General features: G+C 37.3%; 1 protein-coding gene across 2 annotated transcripts; it reads left to right on the top strand.

Annotated features, from left to right (window-relative positions):
* Positions 1-7,498: 7,498 nt before the first annotated feature.
* LOC135474784 (high affinity cGMP-specific 3',5'-cyclic phosphodiesterase 9A-like) lies at positions 7,499-21,651 on the top strand. Of its 2 annotated transcripts, none has more exons than XM_064754381.1 (13): positions 7,499-7,702; positions 9,337-9,486; positions 10,569-10,620; positions 11,233-11,335; positions 11,712-11,854; positions 11,974-12,115; positions 12,554-12,649; positions 12,909-13,031; positions 13,513-13,673; positions 14,591-14,693; positions 15,375-15,479; positions 17,763-17,909; positions 18,359-21,651. In XM_064754381.1, exons 1-13 carry the CDS (start codon positions 7,615-7,617, stop codon positions 18,485-18,487), a joined length of 1,542 nt encoding a protein of 513 aa, XP_064610451.1. In that variant the 5' UTR covers positions 7,499-7,614; the 3' UTR covers positions 18,488-21,651. The 2 variants fall into 2 exon arrangements, with proteins under 2 accessions (XP_064610451.1, XP_064610450.1); XM_064754380.1 differs by lacking the exon at positions 15,375-15,479 and adding an exon at positions 16,597-16,701.
* Positions 21,652-21,999: the final 348 nt, after the last annotated feature.

Genomic DNA, 21,999 nt, shown 5'->3' on the forward strand with positions numbered 1-21,999 from the left:
TTATATCAACCTTCAGGAATTGCATAGACTAGCAATCTTTTTCTAAATAAATTTAGATCTCAGATAGGTAATCGAAACTGTGATGCAGAGAGTTTGTCCAATAGCTTCCTCGTTACAATCAGCAGTGACCCTACAACAAAGTGAAAAGGTCTGTCGAATACACCTGCACGATCAACTTCATACCTTACATGTCTACAGCGCAGATTTCTCCCAGTCCCGTAACGATTTAGCTGCGGTAGGTGCCAAATTCTTTAACATGGCTATTAAAATGGCGTAAAACATCAGACAAGTCAAATTAATACAAACATTATCGCAGTCTGAACTTTTCGGACATGGTGTGTCACATGATCAGCATTTCACCGGAAACACTGACTCCCAGTATGTACATGTACATGTATCATAGACATAAGGCTGATGCTTGTAGGCTCTTTACAAGACACTAGTAGTAGGTCATTTATCATTTGTTACACCTGCAGCATGGTTACCATGGTCACCTTAAATGCCATGGAGGCAACCAACTGGCTCTTCAGTTTTGTCATTTTATCTAAATCAGTATCCCTGTGTGCTAAGGGCTATAGGCCTACATTAGACCTTAGTATTAACTTGTTCGTTGCAGCAACCTGCGGATGGTCGTGGGTTTCCCCCAGGCTGTGTCGGGTTTCCCCGGGGTTAATGCTGGCCGACGTGGCATAAATGAAACATTCTTGAGTGCAGCGTAAAACACCAGTAAAATAAATAAATAAATAAATCAACTTATTCGCATTAGGCCTACCCACAAGACGTTCCTCTGCTACTATACAACCGCTATGAATTTTGATCCTAACCCTAGAAGAGCACATCCTTATAGTGACCAGACCGTTCAAACGGCTTTACATGAATAACTTTCCAGTTTTAAGTTTGGCGTTCTTAAATGTTTGCTGATTCAGAAGCAATTGATGAAAAAGCATCAAATGTAGCGCTGTGTAAATTGATGTAGTGCTCTAACTGTAGAAGCAATGCTAGCAAAAGTTCATTATCAAGCCCCTGTTAAATTCAAGTGATTCAAACGCTTGTATTGAAAAGTCAACATTTCCCCTAACAGAATGAAAAATGTGTTCTAATCAAGAAATTGAATCTTGAATGAAGTCTATGCAACATGAATATGGCCTAGGTGTTATTTTATTTTATGTTAAAATTATAGGCGGTTTTTTTGTTTTTCGTTCAGTGGACGTGATTGCTCAACATATCCCGCGAATGCAGAAGGTTCCAAACTGTAAAAATCAATCATACTCGATGGTACATTCTTTACTGTCACACTGGAGTGCCTGTGAACTACATGTACGTCTTGATTTTATGAGTTACCGGTATACAATGATACAAAAAGATTGCATCACGTAATATGGAAAAGAACAAAAATACTCCGGGGGGTTAACCAGCTTGTAGCCGTATGGCAATGTTGCCCATTCTTTGGTTTGTGTGTCTGTATTACGACTCATAATGACGTCAGCCGAGATATGGAAGTCAAGTCGGTTCCGCCATTCGCATATCAAGAGCGCTCCATGTATGCAGCCTTAGAACAAATTAATTCTGTGATGACCTGGAGTCTATACAACCAGCTATTCGAACTATTTTAGACGTTTATTATCGCGGATTAATATCTCAGCCTTTGTTTTAATATTTAATCTTCAGGGCTGTTCGCTCTCCACTTGATACATCTCTCCACAACTACAAGTGGCGGGGAGTGATTCTGTGCCGTCCGCCAGGCATCTTGGAGGGCTATAATTTGACTGATCTCGTGTGGTACCCGAGCAAACACGGCCAAGGCATCTCAGCAAACAGCAGGATTTAGTAGATCTCGGAGGACTGGCGAAGACACGGAAGGTCAAGTTCCGAGGTTGATTTCCAATAATTTTGTTATCGTGTTAGATTTTGAAAATCTTCTGGCCGAGTTTGCCAAAGCCAGACTTTTCATCCTCCAAACACACAAGAGTTCACTTACCCGCCAGGCCGATGAAGGGCGATGTTTGCACAAGCGTTTTCCATCTCGAAACGCGCGGTTTTGCGAGTCAAGTTAACATTGATTTAGAGCCCAAAGAACACTCGCAGACTATCAAATTCGAGCTTTACTAGATTTGGAAAATTTGTGGAAGTGTTTTTGCCGTCGTAGGCAGACGGCTTGCGCTGTTTACCAACATTGATTGGCAGCGGCATAGTGACAGAGAACACGTTTATTTGATACGTCGAGTATTCGGTAGAAAATTAATTCCCATAAAAACGTCGCTTCTTCCTGGGATATTAATAATTCTAAGCACGCCTTCAGATGAAAAGAAATTATCGCTCCAAAGAAAGCTAATATCCGTGTTTAAGTGGGAGCTGTTAACTAGTGAAATTAACTTATGTTCTGGCAATATGTTTTCAGATAGTCCCAATGTAGGCCCTACGTAGTACTGGTATAAGAAATATACAGCAGTGCAATAAGTACTGGTATAGAATGGCACAGACTCCTACCCAGACTTATTTTTCACTCACTGGTGTTAAAATAGACTACCAATCCAAATCTGCAGGATGTAGCATACATTATTAAGCCGTATATCCATCAATGTAATTACGGTCTGTATGACCGAAGAGAGTTAAATTTTCCCGCTAATACTTAGTATGATCCATCAAGTAATATGAAATACAGAACCATACACAAAGGTTGCCAGAATCTAAAATGGTGTTTAGTGACGTGTTAATTAACAAGTCACAGAAAATGTTTCCTAGTGGCAAGGGCAGCATGCATGCTCTCTAAAAACATTTATGTACGAATTCCCACATCCACAATGGCATGTGTATCAGCGGTACACACATAAGTACACAAGTCACTGTGGACGTGTTACATGAATTACACAATTTGTGTACTGCTGGTACACAAAATTATGTGGATGTGCATTTTTGCCATAACACTGTGTACCACCAGTATACAGGAGTTTTTAGAGAGTACTGTCTTTGTATATCTACATTTCGGTTTATGCTGATCACAGGGTTTCTTTCCAGAAGGCTCGTTGATGTAAGATCATATTATACCATGTTGAAATCACAGCATCAGTTCTCTTGCATGTATGTACATCTTCTATTCATGTAAGGGGATACATTCCTCCCACCATGATGCTGGCCACTAATCAAATAAATAAAAAAATAAGAGTATACAACTTATACAGGCTGGAGACGTAGTTGATCAATACTACTGAAGGCGTTACGTCGACATAACAGTAACGTGTATATATGTTATACATTACACCCTATGCCGTCAAATTCCGCATTTAGGCGTTATGAGACAACATTTTATTAGGATTTTGCTTACATTTGGACTAAACTACATTGAAATGAAAAAAAAAGCATTCATGATTTTGGTTTTGGTGTAACATGAATCGTTTTTCTTAATGCGAGTATAGTGATAAACTCATCTTATACAGCTAAGGTGCGTCGTGTACATGTAACGTGTATCCAAAAGATACTTTAGTTGTATCGTCATGATGAATTGCTTTTGAGATACAGTAATGATCTATATAAACTGTGAAATAATATTACTAATGCATCAAAATGTCGATTTCCTAACCTTCAAACCATGCATATTACGGTATAAAGTTACATTTTGGCTTCAGCCAAGCATTACTTGTATCGGTTTAGGTTACTTGGCTATCAAGGGCATATCCCTAGATTTCATGTGGAAAAGGCTAAGCCTCCCAACCAATGATGTATTAAAGTCCTTATCTGAACTCAGACTGCGACCTCGGATAAAATCTTAAGCTGTTCCACTTTCCCAGAAAGGATTTGACCAACCGCACTTTGTTTAATCGGTTCCCCACTAAAATCCGGGAGGAATGTTGATGTTTGACATATATGTGCGAGGTTGAATAGTTGTCACACGTAACGCTGGCGATACATATGGGCGAGGTAGAAAAGTTGTTACACGTAACGACGGCCATACATATGGGCGAGGTTGAAAAGTTATTGAAGGAGACAATTTCAATCAGAATTAAATATTTAAAAAAAAATTGTTATATTGACTAGTCCGGGTATTTGTTTTATCAAACCGTGCATATCTACAATGATAATATACAATTGTTATACACGCAGTCAAGTGTATCAGGTTAAGGTCCGTGGCTTCCATACAGACAGACATTTCTCCCTCTTCCCCCGTACCCACCATGTCCCCGCACCAACACAGCCTCCCGGACAATAAGTCTAAGGGAATGAACTCCTATTACGATTACAGTGTTTCCAGGCATTCAGACACAAAGTTATCGCCCTTTATACCAAACTAAGGGCATGTAACTCGTCAATGGAGCGCAATGATGTGGAATATTGAACTCCACATCATGTTACTGCACCTTTGATTGCCATTTGCACCTCTGCAGCTCTCGCGCTGCGATGAACATGAACAACGTTGTCTATATATGAAATCTATACACTGAATCTATACACTGTCATATTCTGCACAACCTGTTAAACAGTAAAGTTCCACACACTTTACGAACAATTTCATTGTTTGCGCCCTTAAAAAAATAGTCTGTCGTACAGGAGTTAAAAAGATTTCTCTGAGTGGATCATATGGAGAATAATCTCCAACAATGCTTTTGTCAACCGTTCTTTGATGAAATGTACAACCGTACGTGGGAAGATCTGTCAGCAGCCTGTGTATGGTCGTGGGTTTCAACACAATCAACTGGAAGTTAAGGATATCAGTAAAACAAATGTATCGGTGCAGTGTATTGACTGACAAAAGAATACCGGTATACCAGACTTCTCTTATTTAACCAAACTGTTTCACTCTTGCTTCAAATTGTCATCATGTTGTTCCGAAGAGTTTGATATCTATCAAAGTAAATCATTTTATATTGTTTATTTTATGAGATATTAAGTGAAGCATATTTACAGCATACCCCCCCCCCCCCCCCTCCAAATTACAGCCACTGAGGCGATCAGGAGTTAGATGGATAACTGATTAGGCCTACATCAAAATTCAAAAACTTTTCATATGACGTCATATGTCGAGCTTATAAAGTTTCTTAACAGATTTAATTTATGTATTTATTTGATTGATGTTTTACACCGTTCTTAAGTTAACGGATTTGAATGACTATTTAAATTTTGTGTAATTAGTATTGCTCTATATGCATCTCAAATTTCAGTAGGTTCATTGATTCAAGGTTTTGCTCGAAACCCAATACGGGCCTATGGCCGCCAAACTAAATGACCTAGAAGAACAAATTTCAACACCCATAAAAAAGGTTTCCGCGGGAATGTTGCTTCCAAATTCCAAACAAATGCGATTTGCAGACCTCTACAAAAACCACAGAAAACAGTGTTCAAAAAGAAAAAAAATTGGTATTACGAGAAAGAACAACATATATAGGTTTCCAGCTTCCAAGCTACACACAAGGAACCGGCCCTGATAGCACAGTTGGTAGCGTCCGCTTCGGGAGGCAGTAGACCAGAGTTATTCCTGGGTCAGGTCACATCTATGACCTGAAACGAGGAAGCTTCGCTTGGAGTTCAGCATCAAGGGGATCAAGCGGGTGCAACGACTGGTTGACCCGTAGCAGTACAATGGGCGGGGCGACTAACTTGTTTTCGGAAAGTCGTCTCAGTGAAGCAGCACTAGATAAAAGAGCAGTGGAAATCCGTCCTGCAACAAAAAGACATAACATGCACTCTAAGGACCCTTCGTCGTCATATGACTGAAAAATTGTTAAGTAAGAGGTTAAACAGCAAACACTCACTCACTCAATCACACGAGCAACTGCTTCTGGTGTTGACAACAGGTGTACAGGATTTGAAAACTGTTTACGTTGTTTTTTATTATACGCATTGACTTACTAGTAGTAAATCAGTTTGAAAGTCTTTGACGTGACTCCTCTTGCTAAATCAACGCATTAAATTTAGACGCAATCGGAAATTTTTTAATGCACACTATAAAAATACTCTAATTTTGGATGAACAAACTTGTTCGCTTACATTGAAAAGTTTACACTGTATACATGAGTTTGTATTCTGCAATACAGGTCAAATGCTTATAACCCCATTTCACGCACCATATAGATACGTAACTGCTCCCAGCGCGAAAGTATACATGTCGGCCTATGTATTAGTGTACGTGACGGCTTATAGGCCAGTATATATACAAATTATCATATTTAATCAGCACATAACTAGTGTGTTGTAGGGGGAAGGTGGTGGTAGTTGGGGTGGCTGTTATTATTGACGTTTTTCAGCCCTGTCATTAAATATGATTTAGGCCTACGCCACGACTTAACGTACATTACTTCTTTACTAAATCGATCATTGTGCACCGAATAAAAAAATTAAAAAAAAAATTAGATTGCAATCTGTTGCATGTAGGCTACTGTATCGGTAAAACAAATTATGTCACCTGTCTACCGTGGAAAATCATTCGGCATTTTTGTACAAACTTTGCTACAGATGGCGAAAGGTAGTGAGCGACGCATGCGCTGTAAGGAGTATGAAACTTTACCTGAGACTGAAAAGCTACGAACTCCAATGACAATATACAATTTGCGTTAAAGGGCGGTGTATTTGCTGCAAAACCACCACAAATGACTCACACATTCCTCAACGTTAGTCTATTTATAGGCATAGGGCCTATAGCTGTGACCAGTTACCTTCCCTCCACCCTCCCCCCCCACCCAGACCGTGCAACTAGTTTGATATTTCTGCGTTCTACATTTTTAGAACATAAAGTATATATACCGTAAAAAGAAAAACAGTGATTGTGAGAGTAAGTGGTTGTTTCGCTGTGAATGGTTTTTATTAACATAGGCCTAAACCGGAATGATTTTCTTCGTATGCATAGAAGCATTATGTTTCATGGCATAAGTTATGAATGTTTTAGACATGTTCATACCCGAATGTAGAATCATTCAGTCAAGCTTGAAGTTCAAATAGCGGTACGCCCACGACACATATAAATTATCAAATAGGCCTGTAGGGGCCTACATAGGCCTATATACTTACGTGACACCAATGTAGACCAAATGTATATTGGCCTATATAGGCCTAAAAAGTCTTAAATAACCTATATCACCATGTTCATGATTCACATACATTATTATACAAAGTCACCATTTAACCAAATTTAATTTACGGCAAAGTTATATTTATTGTAAAACGTGGAATAAAACCTATGGATGTGTATATAAAAGGGACCACCGGCATCTAAAACACCTAGGTCTACATGTAGGCCCTTATGTTCAGTTGTTTATATCTAAAAAGCCTTTCAGAGTCAGTTACTTAACCCTGACTCAGAAAGAGTTTATGAGATCTCAAATTTTCTCCCAGGGTAAACATTTTTTGTAAACCTGTATATGAAAATAGAGAAGAGTTTATCCACAACTTATATAATGTATCCAACTTGCAAACGCAGAGGAAAAGATCAATATGTACAGAGTTGCTCCCCTTTCTGTGTACATCTTCTGTGCTAAATTTGGACAAACATGCGCACTCTGCTTCTGTCATAATTCTGCCTTGAGGCAATATTATTTAATTTTAACCTAACGATGTATTTTATATGGTTAATGAATGATGTGTGAATCTACATCGACTATGCTTTGAATGTGCCTCGTGCTCTGAACGATGACATCGAAAGTAGTGTACTTCGTTGTCGACGGGAAGAACGAACAAGCTGAGTTCGACCAAGATGACAGCCCCGATGAGGTCCGAGGTAGGCCAAATTTTTCTTGCTGTTTTACGAGAAAACATGGAAACAAATTCACATGTTTCGTATGATCTACAGCATATATTAACTCTGATTATTTTCACTGAGTAATCTGATTTTGAAATGCCTTTTGATAATCACATTAACATATCGGATCAAATACATGTGGTCCTGCGTAATTTTGTTTACATTCACGTTCCTGCTTGCCCAAAATTCACACACTTTCACCTGTCACTACAGTAACAAAAGCAACATAACATAACAAATTGACCAGTCTCGTAAAAATATATCACACAGGCTTGTCAAAAGGAATAAAAAGCAGGAGTCTCTCCTTGCTTTTCACAACCGCATACTCGTGTTGTTGGGCCTTGCCAAAAGCCATCACAGTACTGAAGTGTTTACTCAGATTGTCTGTCTGGTTGTCCGCCTGTCACACTCTTTGCTTAGCATTATGACTATACCACCCGCTGTGAAAGTGACAAGGCATAAACAAAGCCAAAGGAACATGGGAGGGGGATCTTATAAGTGGAATGGAGGGGGTCAAAAGGGTGTCGAGGGTTGAAGTCTGGTCCTTTTCTTTGATATTAAGGTTTTAATGTGGTGGGAGAGGAAATCATAGTTCAGCAGAGCATTCTGTTATGAGAAAAAGGGGATGTGCAGGTATGAGCACTAAATGCTTAAACCTAAAAATAGCCTAAGGACAGGCCTGACATGGATATACAATACAGTTATTGTCGATCGTTATATTGTGTGTGCAGTAAAAATACATACCAGTACCTGTAGTAATATATCAAAAGCATAAAACATTAGATCCATTTAAACTGTTTGTGGCATCTGGTGAAAAGTTTAAAAAATTTTGTAACTGGAATTATTAAAGTAGAGAAAATGAAATAGTCTTGTTTATTAATGTAAACAAGAGAAAATCATTAGGAATTAGCCCTATGACTCTGTGTTTTACAGGTCTGATTTAACACTAGAATCATATCGCCATGTTTAATTATTCCTGTACAGAAACCACCTACCTCTCAACAAGAACAGCATATGCCCGGGATATCACCCAAAACACAGTAAATTTGGTTCTGGGGTGAATTATGCCAATAGCAAAGGCATCAGTCCCAATAAGTCTTTCTCTCCAAAGTGCTGCTGTTTGTAAGGTCGATTTTTTGAAATTGTCACATATGGGATTTGTTCCTGATCACAAACTACATCTGGGTATGCACACTTTCCCACCATTTTCTGAGAGCATCAGTTTATGTATGTAAACTTTCAGTTTTCCTGTTTTATGTTATAAATTTATCTTGTGAGAAAAGGTATGGACAAGCTTTGCAGATATTAAACAGTTTTGAAACATTGTGTAAACTTTAAATCTTTGTGCTATTCCACTTACCTGCTTCTGAACTGGCAGTGCAAATTGATGCTCCCTGCCTTATTGTGCTTGGCAGAAGAACTGTGTGTTCAGGTACAATCTGCAAGTTTGGCTGTTTCAAAACATTTCCATGACAGAGGAAAAGCCTGAGGGATAGATGCCATGGCTCTATCCCTGTGCCAAATTTATGGTGCACAGTCATATTGTATAGGACTGTTTGAGAAGTAGTGCACAAATATTTTTCCATGTTTATTCATTTAACTTCACCTTTCAGAGATCTTCCGTGCTGCTGCTGAAGCTAGTCCCAATGATATTATTAAGCTTTATAACACCAAAGGAAGTTTACTGAACATATCTCCACGGCTACAGGAAAACACCCCAAGTACACGCTACAACCTGGAGGTGGTGGCTGCACACTGTGATGGTAAGGTAGTTTTTATTCTTCATTGTTTCTATAGATAAAAATGAAATGTATCTCTCTCATTCGATATAATTCATGTTGATTTATCAATTTTCCTGGCACATTCATGGCTTGGTAGAGCATTAATTTTTTAGGTATCATGTGCCAAAATAGGCCCATTTTTACTTTTTTCTGAATTAATTTTGTTTAAAGTTGATACTTAAATGAAATCGTTTCAGTGCGTACATTGAGTCTGTGAGATTACTTTTTATATGTAAACTAACACTTAAAAAACGAGGATGCATGGGTGTATTTAGACATTATTAAAAGTATGACATGGTCGGGCCCTAGACATCCATCTGTTCAAACCATTAACTATTTATTAATAAGACCACATAATCAAATCCTGAGCTCTTCTGTAATTTACTTAACTGAGTACAAATGACTCAGAATTTGATATTTCATTAAGTTGCTCATTTTTCCTGATTCTTGAAGTTTTAGTCTTCATAGAAATTTGGTTTGATGTTTGGAAGATAGAAAGGTATCCTACTGAAAAAATGGAAGTTTAAGTCAGCACCAAAAGTAATAATGGTTGGATATTTGTTTGCCTCATAAATGCACTTTCTTGATCTAAATTTTAGGTCATTTACACTGCTCTGGTAATTCTTCAGCTTTTACGTTTGTTTGAAAGGTGTTTATTCAAGCATATTCTGAAAACATTATTCTGTATTAACTGATACAGTTATACTTTTTGTAAAACCTTGAAATTGACCAGTATGTTCTATGTAGTCAATCAAATTCTAAATGTGCATAAATTGCACTAAAAGTTGGTCTTTCATATGCAAAGAGGTGGAGGAATTAGGGCATGGGTGCTCTAGTTTTCCATACATTAACCTAACAGGTGTCATATGCAAATGAAGAATTCTTGGTAAACCTGACATTAATAAAAAAAATCAGAAATTTCATGAAAAGTTTAAAACCATCTCTGCTACAATTATGTTAAATGCACATTGAATATTGTTCATATATATATATATATATGTGTGTGTGTGTGTGTGTAAAATTGCATGGTATTAAGTGATTACCAGCACTTCTCTGTATTTCAGGTACTCCAGATAGAACCTGGAATGGGTTTGACATCGATGGTATAGAGAAAAGGCGAGTGTGCAAAGTTTCTTTCCTGACAGAAAACGACAATAGTCCTCTTGCCTCAAGCCTAACTTAGAATCATAGAATCATCAGAATGGTCTCCTTTGTTCATCCTACACAAACTCAGTGTAAAAGTGTGTTATGGCCAGATTTGAGAAAACACCACATTGAGATCAAGCCATTCCATAAGCAATAGGAACTACATTATTGTAAACTCAGTGGTGTGTTGACAGATTTGGTTATCCACAGTTGCATGGGTCACCCAGCACTTTGGCCACTCACAAATTTGCAGCACAATTCCAATAATCAATAGAGAATCACACAGTGTTTAATGTAATGGTTAATTTCATTTACCACAGAAAACTGTTTTTACTGGTGGCTTTGACTGATCTTGAGCTGTCATGTTGACACTTGATTATATGCTGAATCACATTTATAAAATCACACTTTCTAACCGAGGTACATGGAAATAAAATATGTGTGGAAGAAGCAAGAATCCCCGGAGTAACCACAGCATTTTGCTATACACCCGATAAACTTTCTAAATGTATAAAATTGGTACACATGACATACTATAGTGTATTTATTTTGTGTGGATAATTTTTTGGTACATTCTAACAGATTGGAGGCGATTGAGAGCAGAGTCTTCACAGACGAGGGTGAAATACCACCCGTTGTGAGAGATATGAAGAAAAAAGTGGAGGGCTTTAAGCAGAAATTAGAGGTGAGTAAGGTATTAAATGGTATTCACTGCTAAACCATTCACAAAGCTGTTCCAGTCCTTTTCCTGTGTTAGTTCATATGCATGTATTATAGCATCATTGTTGTCTACTTGGTGATTGGATTACATCATTTTGATACAATACAAATACCCTAATGTCAAGTTCAGGGTGTTGCATTGAGTGTACAATCTTCTTCATTTACATTGCTTTCCTCTATTTTCTGATGTATTATGAAAGTGATAAAAGCTTTGTGCGTGTAAGTTCAGAGCAGTAGCCTTGTACCAGTAAGATTGTGTGATCAAGTCAAGGTCTCTGTGTTTAATGTTCAGCTACAGTCACATATAACATCAGATCTTGGGTCTGTTTTTGTTATTACAGAGTGTTGAACATTTAAGTTGGTTGGGGTTATTTAAAGACATCTCATCAGGAACATCACTGCAACCATTCTGGGACAAGAAAAACTCCATACGAAAAAGCGAAGAGAAGATGAGGCGAACTTTTGATAAATTTCTTAAAATGAGGTAAGTACATGTACATCTCTGAGTCCTGTATAGCCTTTGTTAGAATTCATCATTCGCCTACTGACTCAGTTTTCTGAAGATTCACTGATGTATTCATGTTTTTCGTTCCTTCTGTGTAGCCGTGTACAGGTGACAGATGAGGTTAGTGAGTATCTCAGGAAACCCACCTTCGACAATTGGCAGTGGGATGACTCAGAAATGTTGATATTATTACGCCAAATGTTTATTGATTTGGACTTCATCCGTAAATTTAACATTGAGGTAAGCTTTTTGCTTTTTGTAAGACTCCATGTTTGCGCTGTTTTAGCTTTGATCACCACAACCTGAAGTTGTTTGATGGTTTGTTGGGGGTGTACACATGTCTTACACCCATAAACCTGATCATCTTCAAATTGGTGAAATATTCTTGAGTATGGCATAGAACACTGATCAGTTCTCTAGAAGTTACATTTACATGTCTCTAATTAAACTTAAAATGTCTTCAAACTTTTCACATACTTGACCTTATACCTTGGGCACAGCTTCTTCCATGTGTTGAACTGAACTGCATGTGATCTGTTAGTGAAGCAAAGGACTCGAACCATTTTAACGATAATGCAAAAATGAAGTAAATATGTACTACTAATTGTGAACGTCAAGGAGAGGGTGGATTTTTGTAGCAGTGAAATTCAGATTAAGATTTTTGAAATTTCTTTATAGTTACCAGTTCTCCATCAATGGTTGTATGAGGTGTATAAGCACTACAATCAAGTTCCTTTCCACAACTTCAAACATTGCTTTATGGTTACACAAATGGTAAGTTCAGATGGATTTTACACCTTCAAATGAATTGCAATGAAAACAGTTTTGAAAGTTCTTCTAAATGGGATAAAGTGTAAAATTATCAGCTAGAAAAAGATTTTTCTTTGTTTATTTTAGATTAGAATTGATGCATGATACAATTAAGGTTAGAAACATGTTTGACTTTGAAGCTTATTGCATGACTTGACGTACATGTATAGGACATTTTAGTGCTTGTATCTGCCAGTACATATGTGTGCACTCCTTGTTTCAGATGTATGGCTTGACATGGTTGATAAACCTGCCCAGTTACATGGAGGATATTGATATTCTCATCCTGATCGTGTCTGCTATATGTCATGACCTAGATCATCCAGGCTACAATAATGCTTACCAAGTGAGTTCTGACATTTAAACTCCACTGCTAACCAATATACCGAATTTACCATTCAGAAAACGTTGTTTTATTAAGGTCATCATTTCTGTATTAATATTGAACCATCATGTTTGGAAAAACATATTTCTAAACATAATTTCGCATTGGCAAGGATAGGACTGCTTTCTACCTCTAGTCAAGATGAACTAGCCCTGGGATCACAAAGCCACCTTAGACTTATGTCTAAATATTAATCCTTAAATTTGGTATGTTCCTTTCCATTATTTTAGCTGAAATTTGTTGTACAATAACTTACCCAGAATTTACTTTAGCAAACAATATTATTGCTGCCTTGTTACATTAGGAGTGACAATTCAAAAAAAGTTTGAAATTTTCACTGAAGTATAAGATCACTTAATGATTGCAAGGCCTGAGACTTTATGTATGTTCAGTGAAAGGATAAAGTTCCATAGTTATAACACTGTTGCGTGGTATTTTTCAGATAAATGCGCGCACAGAGCTGGCTCTCAGATACAATGATATATCACCACTAGAGAACCACCACTGTTCGGTAGCGTTTGAACTCCTGGCCAAACGCGACTGTAACATATTCAGGAATGTCTCTCAGGAGCAGTACAAGAGGATTCGAGAGGGTATCATCAGGTATGATGCTGTCATTTCATGTGGGGACATCCTTTATTGATTTTTTTTTTTTATTTGATTATTGCTTAATGCTACCACATCTTGTATGTACACCTACCTATATGTGGTGTGAGGTGCTTCCGTGGCCAACTCAGTGGGTAGCACTTTTGAGTATGGCATAGAAAAAACAACCTGTCAAATAAGTTCATATTCATGTATGTGGCGTGATCTGTAAGACTTTTTGCACTATATATGAAGCACTGTATACTGAACAAGGGTGTGATTGCGTGCATAGATTCCTTCAAAGTTTGTAGGGACATGTATTTGACTACATTATGGCGTAATACTCCAATCAGATAAATATATAGATATATAAATTTTTTACTGCATATTAACACATATACATGCAGTACATACATGTATGATGGCAAGACAGATGATAGATCATGATGTCTCTCTACTGTTTCTTAGAGCATTACATAGAGCACACAACTTTACACAGCCTGAAATTATGTTTTTTTAATTTTGTGGAAAATCCGGTTTTAGGTTTTATACCCACATGATTCATTGTGAATGTTCATGTAGATAACCATGATACTAACAATAAACTCCCATTGCAGATTGGTTATTTATTTATTTATTTGAATGGTGTTTTACGCTGTACTCAAGAATATTTCACTTATGCGACAGCGGCCAGCATTATGGTGGGCGGAAACCGGGCACAGCCTGGGAAAAAGCCACGATCATGCGCAGGTTGCTGCAGACCTTCCCACATACCCATTGCAGATTGGATTTTACTCAGAATGGCATGCGAGGGCCAACAATTTGCTGAAAACATAATGGTAGAAATCACCATCCTTATATATAATAAATCATAATCATGATTATCTAGAAAACTTTTTGGTTTATTTTCTGGTTATGCAAAATATGATTTTCAGATGCATATTGTCCACTGACATGGCCAAACACACTGAAATCGTTAATGGTTTCAAAGCTATCATCCCTGCCTTTGAGTTTTCCAATAAAGAGCATAAAGCCATGGTGAGTATTTGAAATTACATAAATATGTGTAATAATATCAAAGTGATTGTCCAGTTCTATTTGAATTATAAAACCACCATGGTACTTTTTCATTTGTGTGCTGGTTGAAGGCTGTTTATTTCCACAGTCTGTATCTTATCGCCTAGTGTTAAGCCTAGTTCATGCTATGTACTTGTACAGTATACGTAGATACATGTAATTTAACCCATCAATTTTTCCATGTTACACCTAATGAGTTACAAGCTCAAAGCTGAGTGTTTTCCAGACCAGGTTAGTTTTACTATTGCAATGTATACCCCAATATGTATATTAAGGGCATGCTGATGAGATATTACCATCATGGCCTGGTCTTTATCACAGGTCATGTCTGTAAAGATCAAGATGCTAGCCTAATGGTTTGTAGGTGATCTGATTTGTGATTTGTGATCCTATGCTCGCCCAGGTCAGGAATGACGAATCTTTGGGGTGCAAGTTAGGCAGAGAATAGAAAGAGCTATCAACTCCCCAGTTAAACTGTTGGTGCATGAATGAGCAAAAACCATAAAAGTGATTGTAGTTGCGCTATGTCAGGAGTTCTCATAAAACAAAAAGCCATTAAGTTGAAGGTTTTTGCTTTTGATCTGTGTGATTCCCCAGAAATTGGTTGTCATAACAGTTTTAATTAACAATGTTTTTGTCAAGCTCACCATGATACTGATGAAAGTATCAGACATTTCCAACGAAGCCCGACCAATGGATGTTGCTGAACCGTGGCTAGACTGCTTACTTCAAGAGTTTTTTAACCAGGTTTCTTCTTGCTTCCTACCGTGGCATGCAGTCTGTTATCCAGTGCTTGATTTTGTCAGACCAACCAATATACCATGTATGCTGTAGGTCTTTTCCGTTTATTGTTATAGATGGTTTATTCGGTGGCGTGGTGTTTTGTGGCATGCTATTTATTTTGATTTGTTGTACACGCACAAGAAATCTTTGAACAATGCACCCTTATTTGTGACTCTAAACTGCTGTCTGTAGCTTTTTCATTCAAAAATGTCATGATCATTGAGTATGGCGGTATATTATATATCTCCATGGTTTGAGGTATGTGATAAATATGGATCACACAATATCTCGATTAACTTGAAAATTTGTGCAGTGTGAAATACAGAACACAGTATTGTTCCTTGTTACATCTAGATGGTGCAAATTATAGAAACATATGTGTAGAAGGGGGTGGAATGGAAAATCCAGATATATAGTATACAGTTAAAAAGCTCATGGAAGTAGAATTCTGATATAAAGTCCATGAAGGTCACGACATTGAAATGTCATTGAAATAGGTAATACAACCTCTGAAAGGAGGATTCCAAACCTATAGAAACTCAAAGGAATATCTGCAGCGAGTTTTGTATTGTTTTACTTCTTTTTCAAGCCGTCTTTATTTTGGCTGTGGTTAATAAAAACTGTCCAGTAATCCGAGGTTCTCTGGTTCTTGACACTGGTACTTCCTTTTAGTAGTTTCATCATTCATGCAACAAAATTGTCATGCAACAAGATTGAATTTTAAATTCGATTCTATTTAACACGTTTTCATGACAAGAGGGTTGATATTTGTGGAATCAGGATTAAAGAAAGACTTGAATTGGTGAAATGGAAATATCTTTGACTACCTTTTTATCACATGGTCTCTTCAGTTTTCATTTCCCGTTTCAAGCGGTATGTTTGGATTCTGTTATGTGTAAAGATGTTGCTGGGGGATGTGGATTGGCTAATCAGTTCAGTGTAAAGATAATAGTACAGAACTGCTTTGTGCGTCATGTGTGTTGTAATATTGCTTTGTCCGATATTCTAGTCATTGATTATTTATGAGCTTGGTGTTGTTTGCTGCATGAATTGATAATTTGTTATGATTTGACTCCCCTAGCTAATGCTGATATTAATCAAAGCGGCTGACATTTCCAATGAAGTGCGACCTGTTGAAGTTGCTGAACCTTGGCTTGAGTGTCTCATGGAAGAATTTTTTCGACAGGTATTGTAAATACATGTAACATCCTCCAGAGACACCAAAACCCTGATCTACAATGTAGATTGAGATACTTAATCGCAACTTAATTGCTCATCATTTCGCTGATGTGAGTATGAGCGACTGACTACCGCCGGGCTAATCAAACGAAGGGAAATTCACCGTACCTTGACACATAAATAAATATAGTCATACATACATGTATATCAAAAACTTAAAGACGTACTAGAGTTATAAGTTTTTGGTGCACTTCGACACTGATGGCATCTACAGTGCCATCATTATTCTTTCTTGTTGATCGAAGACGAGTAACCAGGTATAAAGCAGCAGTCCCTCCGTAGTCATGAGAGACGAGTAATGACACGAAGAAATAAAAAAAAAATTTGGGAATCGTATCATGGGACAACATGACGACATCATTAAATGAGGTAGAAATTACAAGTTTCTTGACATTGTTGGAGTTAACAGGGACACCTTGTTCTGAATGCTGGATCCGGTCTAGTTGAGGTACAGTCTATGTAGGGAAAGACTTCTCTATCCTGTGTGTAGTAACTCCCACCGTACCCTTCCCACCCTCGGAACTATTTAGCCTCGTAGAAAAGAATACAAGGTCATTTTTATCCCAGAAAAAGGTATACTGCAGCAGCTTTTAGCGCCAGGTAGTGCTTTAATGCTCATTGATTATCGGGCAGTATGACGTGACGGAAGCATGCTATACGTCTTGCCAGATAGCTTACTACTTTTTCGTTTAGGTGTTTTGTGTGTAGCGCTGGTTAGATGTTTTGATGTAAGTTGTGTACCAAATTAATGTGTTGTTATTTTGTGTCAAAGTTTGTGTGTTTTTTTCTACTTTTCCTTAGTCATAATTGAATGAATAATAAACTATATTTCATACCACGGTGGTTTAACCTTTTTGAGAATTTAAGATTTGTAATCTTCGTAAGGCATAGTTTCTATACTCATGTTATGGAATATTACTACAGTGATACCAGTTAACTCTTGTGGACAGCAAATCTGTGATTGGAACCTGTTTAACAGCGCCTGGTAATTCACGGTTTTATTTGAAGAGTGACGTTGAGAAGCTGGAAGGACTCCCTGTAGCACCATTCATGGACAGGGAGAAAGTCACCAAGTCTTCGTCTCAAATTGGATTCATTAAGTTTGTCTTACTCCCTTTGTTTGAAACCCTTGGGCAGCTTTTTCCAGTGGTAGAGGTCAGTTTTAACTTTTTATAACTCTTCACGGTAATATATTGAACTAATGTGGGATAAATTTCATGAAAACAAATATAAAATAGTAATAGGTAGGGTGTGATCTATTTATATATTTATTTATTTAATTGGTGCTTGACACTGTACTTAAGAATATTTCACTTATACGACGGCCGTCAAGATTATGGTGGGAGGAAACCGGACAGAGCCCTGAGGAAAACCATAGCCATCCGCCATAATGCTGGCTGCTGTGAAATATTCTTGAATGTGGCGTAAAACTCCAGTCAAATAAATATATAAATACTAGAGTGATGTAGCTAAATGTTAACATTATCAAGAAAGAAAGGAATTAGAACTCTTCGATCAAGTGTGGATGAACGAGCGGTATTATCAGAGTGTGGTAAGAATGGCCAATTCTCAATTTAAGGCTCCTCTTATTATATTATTTGTAGGATCAAATTATCCAGCCTGTCAGATTTGCCCTGAAGTACTACACGGACATGCAGAAGGCGTTAGACGAGGGCAAAAGACGTAAGGGGTCAACGGGTCGACAAAACAGCAAAAATGGCTTGAAATCATGACAACGATGTTAAATAAGGCGCATGCAGGTGATTTGCAGCAGAAGCATATCAACATTTTTCTAGACTTTTGTAAACGGTTGTTATGTTTTTGTCATAGCAAACATGCCATGTTTATTGTTCTTAATTCAGTTGTACTGATCTTTACGGTTGTCTTCGTTAGTAAGTAGTGTACATGTCTTGCAATGACAGGTGGAAACCTCTACTTGAGTACAGGTATGTTGTATATTTATTTCACTCATGTCTTATTCGCACAGAACCGTTACTTGGTTATTGAAACTGTCTGTTGTCAAATGGCTGCTCGTGTTAGACCCTTCATCTGTGGTGCTTTGTCTAAAATGTCTCACGGCCAAATTTCATGACACTTTTTTTTTGTCAAGCAAGCAAAATTTGGTTTGGTGCTTTTGCAGTGGGGATATAACTTCTCACTTAACCAATCAAAATGTGGTTTTGACGTACTTTTTTGTGGTTAGACCAACTAAATTGGAATACATTTTTTCTATGCCGAATGATTTGACATACACGAGTAATATTATGTCTGTATACGTACTTTAAAAAGGTCATTGTCTCATGACCAATCAGTGTGTCGTTCAATGAATTTTTATGTGGACAATACTTTTTAACATATCAAAATTTGTTTTATTGATTTTTTCAAGACATTGCTTCCAAACCAGTCAAAACGTTGTTTTATAACTCAAAATGGATTTTGTATCAGAACTTTGATTGGGAAAATTTTAAGACCGAATATATAGATAAAAATATGTACAAAATATTGAATCTACATGCATGTAATATTAGAAAAATCTAAATAAGAGCGAATATAATATGTGACCATGTTACGTCCCTTTGGAAGAAGCTCGTCATATTATACATTCTAGATATATATATACATATATGTATATACACTGAATTTTGCTGATCATGAGCCTTTTTCTACACATACTTTTAATGCTACAAGATGAGCATTACAGTCGCTATATCACCAAAATATATGTGTTGGTTTCGTCTGAAATCGTATAGAGCGCTTAAATTGCCTTCAAGAACGGGCCGTCTAAACCGTCTCGATGCCTTCTTTGTTATATACGTCTCAAAAGCTGCTGATGACATAGAAATGTGAAAATTGGTGGGTTAAAACATGGTTAAACATAGTGGCGCTATAGAAGCACGAGACAAACTGATCTGTACCTTAAGCATTGGTGGGCGAAACGTATCGACGGTATAGAAGTATGAAACAGATTGATTTGTAAGCATTGGTGGCCTAACATATTGGCGCTATAAAGTATGAGATAAATAGACTTGTATCTTAAACATTGGCTAGCTTAACGTATTGAAGTATAAATATACCTAAAAAAAGTATGAGGCAGACTCACCTGCATCTTTAAGCCTTGGGAGGTCATAACCGTATTGACATTATTGAAATATGAATCAGATCCGCCTGTACATTAAGCACAGGTGAGCTAAACGTATTGAAGCTATGGAAGTATGAAGCAGTTGTACATGAAGTAGTGGTCATGAAACCAGCCAAAGGTGTGCATAATTTAGTTTGATTGATTGCTTGTGGATATTGTACTTCCGCTAGTTTGAAATCCAGGTCTCATTACTGGTGTGATTCGGCTTTTTGTAATTGCAATATACAAGCATTACGCAGGTGAGTGTTTGTGACCTTCGGGGATTTACTCTTTGACGTCAGTTTCAAAACATAGCCAAAATATGGATGAACATAAGATAAAAGCTGATGTCTTCAAATGATCTGTTGTGTTTAATATGAAGAATTATTGTTTAAACTGTGTAAACAAAGAGAATCTCTGTTTATTTCTATATAATAAGTAGCCGTATAGTGTGTTTTTTTTAAAGCATTGAGAGCGTCCGCTAAATGAAGGAACAACAAAAACAGCTGTCCATACTAACATTATTTATAGCATTGGGCCATAAGATAAACAAGACATTCTTAAAGCTTCTTCAATGCTTTACCGCAGAAGCAGGGTATTTACAGGCACTGTTATAACAGATCTCAAACATACGAACCTATTCCGCTTGAAATTGTTATTGCCCATATGAAGGGTAAAGTTCACACAAGGCTATTCATACATATCAAAGTTTTCAGTTGCGAATTATGTTAATGAAAGAAATTTAAAAGTTATTTTTCACAAAGTTTATAATCTTGATATTTCACAGGTGAAATGTAAGCACACAAATACTTGGTTATTAAAAAAACTACTTAAAGTGAAAAAGTTAAAAATATTCATGGAGTAAGGCATGAGAGAAAATCCTTACTGCATGAAACATCGAGTATTGGACGTTAATATTTGCTATTCAAACTTCATTGTGCAATAATCTGTCAGTGACTTTAGTCTGAAGATTTGTCTTATTGTTAAATTAAGTATTAGTGAATTATTACTATATGGTATGGATCCCAAGCACTCACTCACTCCCTATATGGTATGTGTGTATAGCACACTGCGAAATATCAGTTATGTCGGAGAGAAATATCCTGTTGTTTTACTCTGTGTAAGTGAAGCTAGCATTTTTGTGGTTTTGTAGTTTACTTGTAACAGACCAATCCCATTCTGTGCACTTGTTCCAAGACGTAACACTTCGCATTTTCTGTGACGTCACAAGAGAACTTTGTATTTTTCTGAATGTTGTGGGTGCGTCCATTTTTCATAAAAATGACGTTGCGTCATTTCATTTTTAACATCACGTGACTTCGTATTTTCATGGAGCAACTGTCACTGTGGCGTTGTTCCCTGTTATTTTACCACCGCTTGGATTTACTTGTAAATCCCAATTTTCGACACAATGTATTATGTCCTCCATTCCAGTTGTGATCTGACGGTCGGTTTGTATGTTTGCAGTCATCAAGCTTAGCACTGCACCGTGTGTGTTTAGCAGTCGAACTTGGCCTTGTATGTCACATGGTAGATGGTATTGCGAATACAGACGGATATCCCATATAGTTTTACAACTCGTGCCCTTGTACTACTCTTTGTGACTACCTCGCCTTAATAACGACACCTTATTAATCTCAATAGGGTAGACATGTGGGGTATATTTTTTACATTTTAACAACCAAATATTGCTTCTTTACATCCCCATTTAATTTGAACTCTACAAGAATTGTTATTAATAAATTTACATGTTAGGTTTCTCCTAACCTTGTATGTCAAGAGTTTTTCCCGTATTTTTTTTCCCCATTTTCAAGTTGTGAGTTGTTATACACGGCCTCACTTAACATTGGCGGCCTGAAGAAGATTGCCATGTGGTACCATGGCCCGGTAATAAAACACTGGAAGGGTTAAACCGCCTTCCAAAGATGCAACTTGTATCGATTCGTCGAATTTGATATGTGGAATGAAAATAGAGAAAATTGGATGATTGGATGTTTCATGAGTTGTATTTAGATGATGTGATCGTTGGAATGCTATACAACCGCATGTAATAGCTTATATCGTATTTTCATTCAGCTAGTCAAATTCGTTTTCTAGAGGCATGCGATGAGTCCTGGAAATTAAGTC

This window comes from Liolophura sinensis, chromosome 9, assembly GCF_032854445.1.
Source record: "Liolophura sinensis isolate JHLJ2023 chromosome 9, CUHK_Ljap_v2, whole genome shotgun sequence".
NCBI classification, from domain to species: domain Eukaryota; kingdom Metazoa; phylum Mollusca; class Polyplacophora; order Chitonida; family Chitonidae; genus Liolophura; species Liolophura sinensis.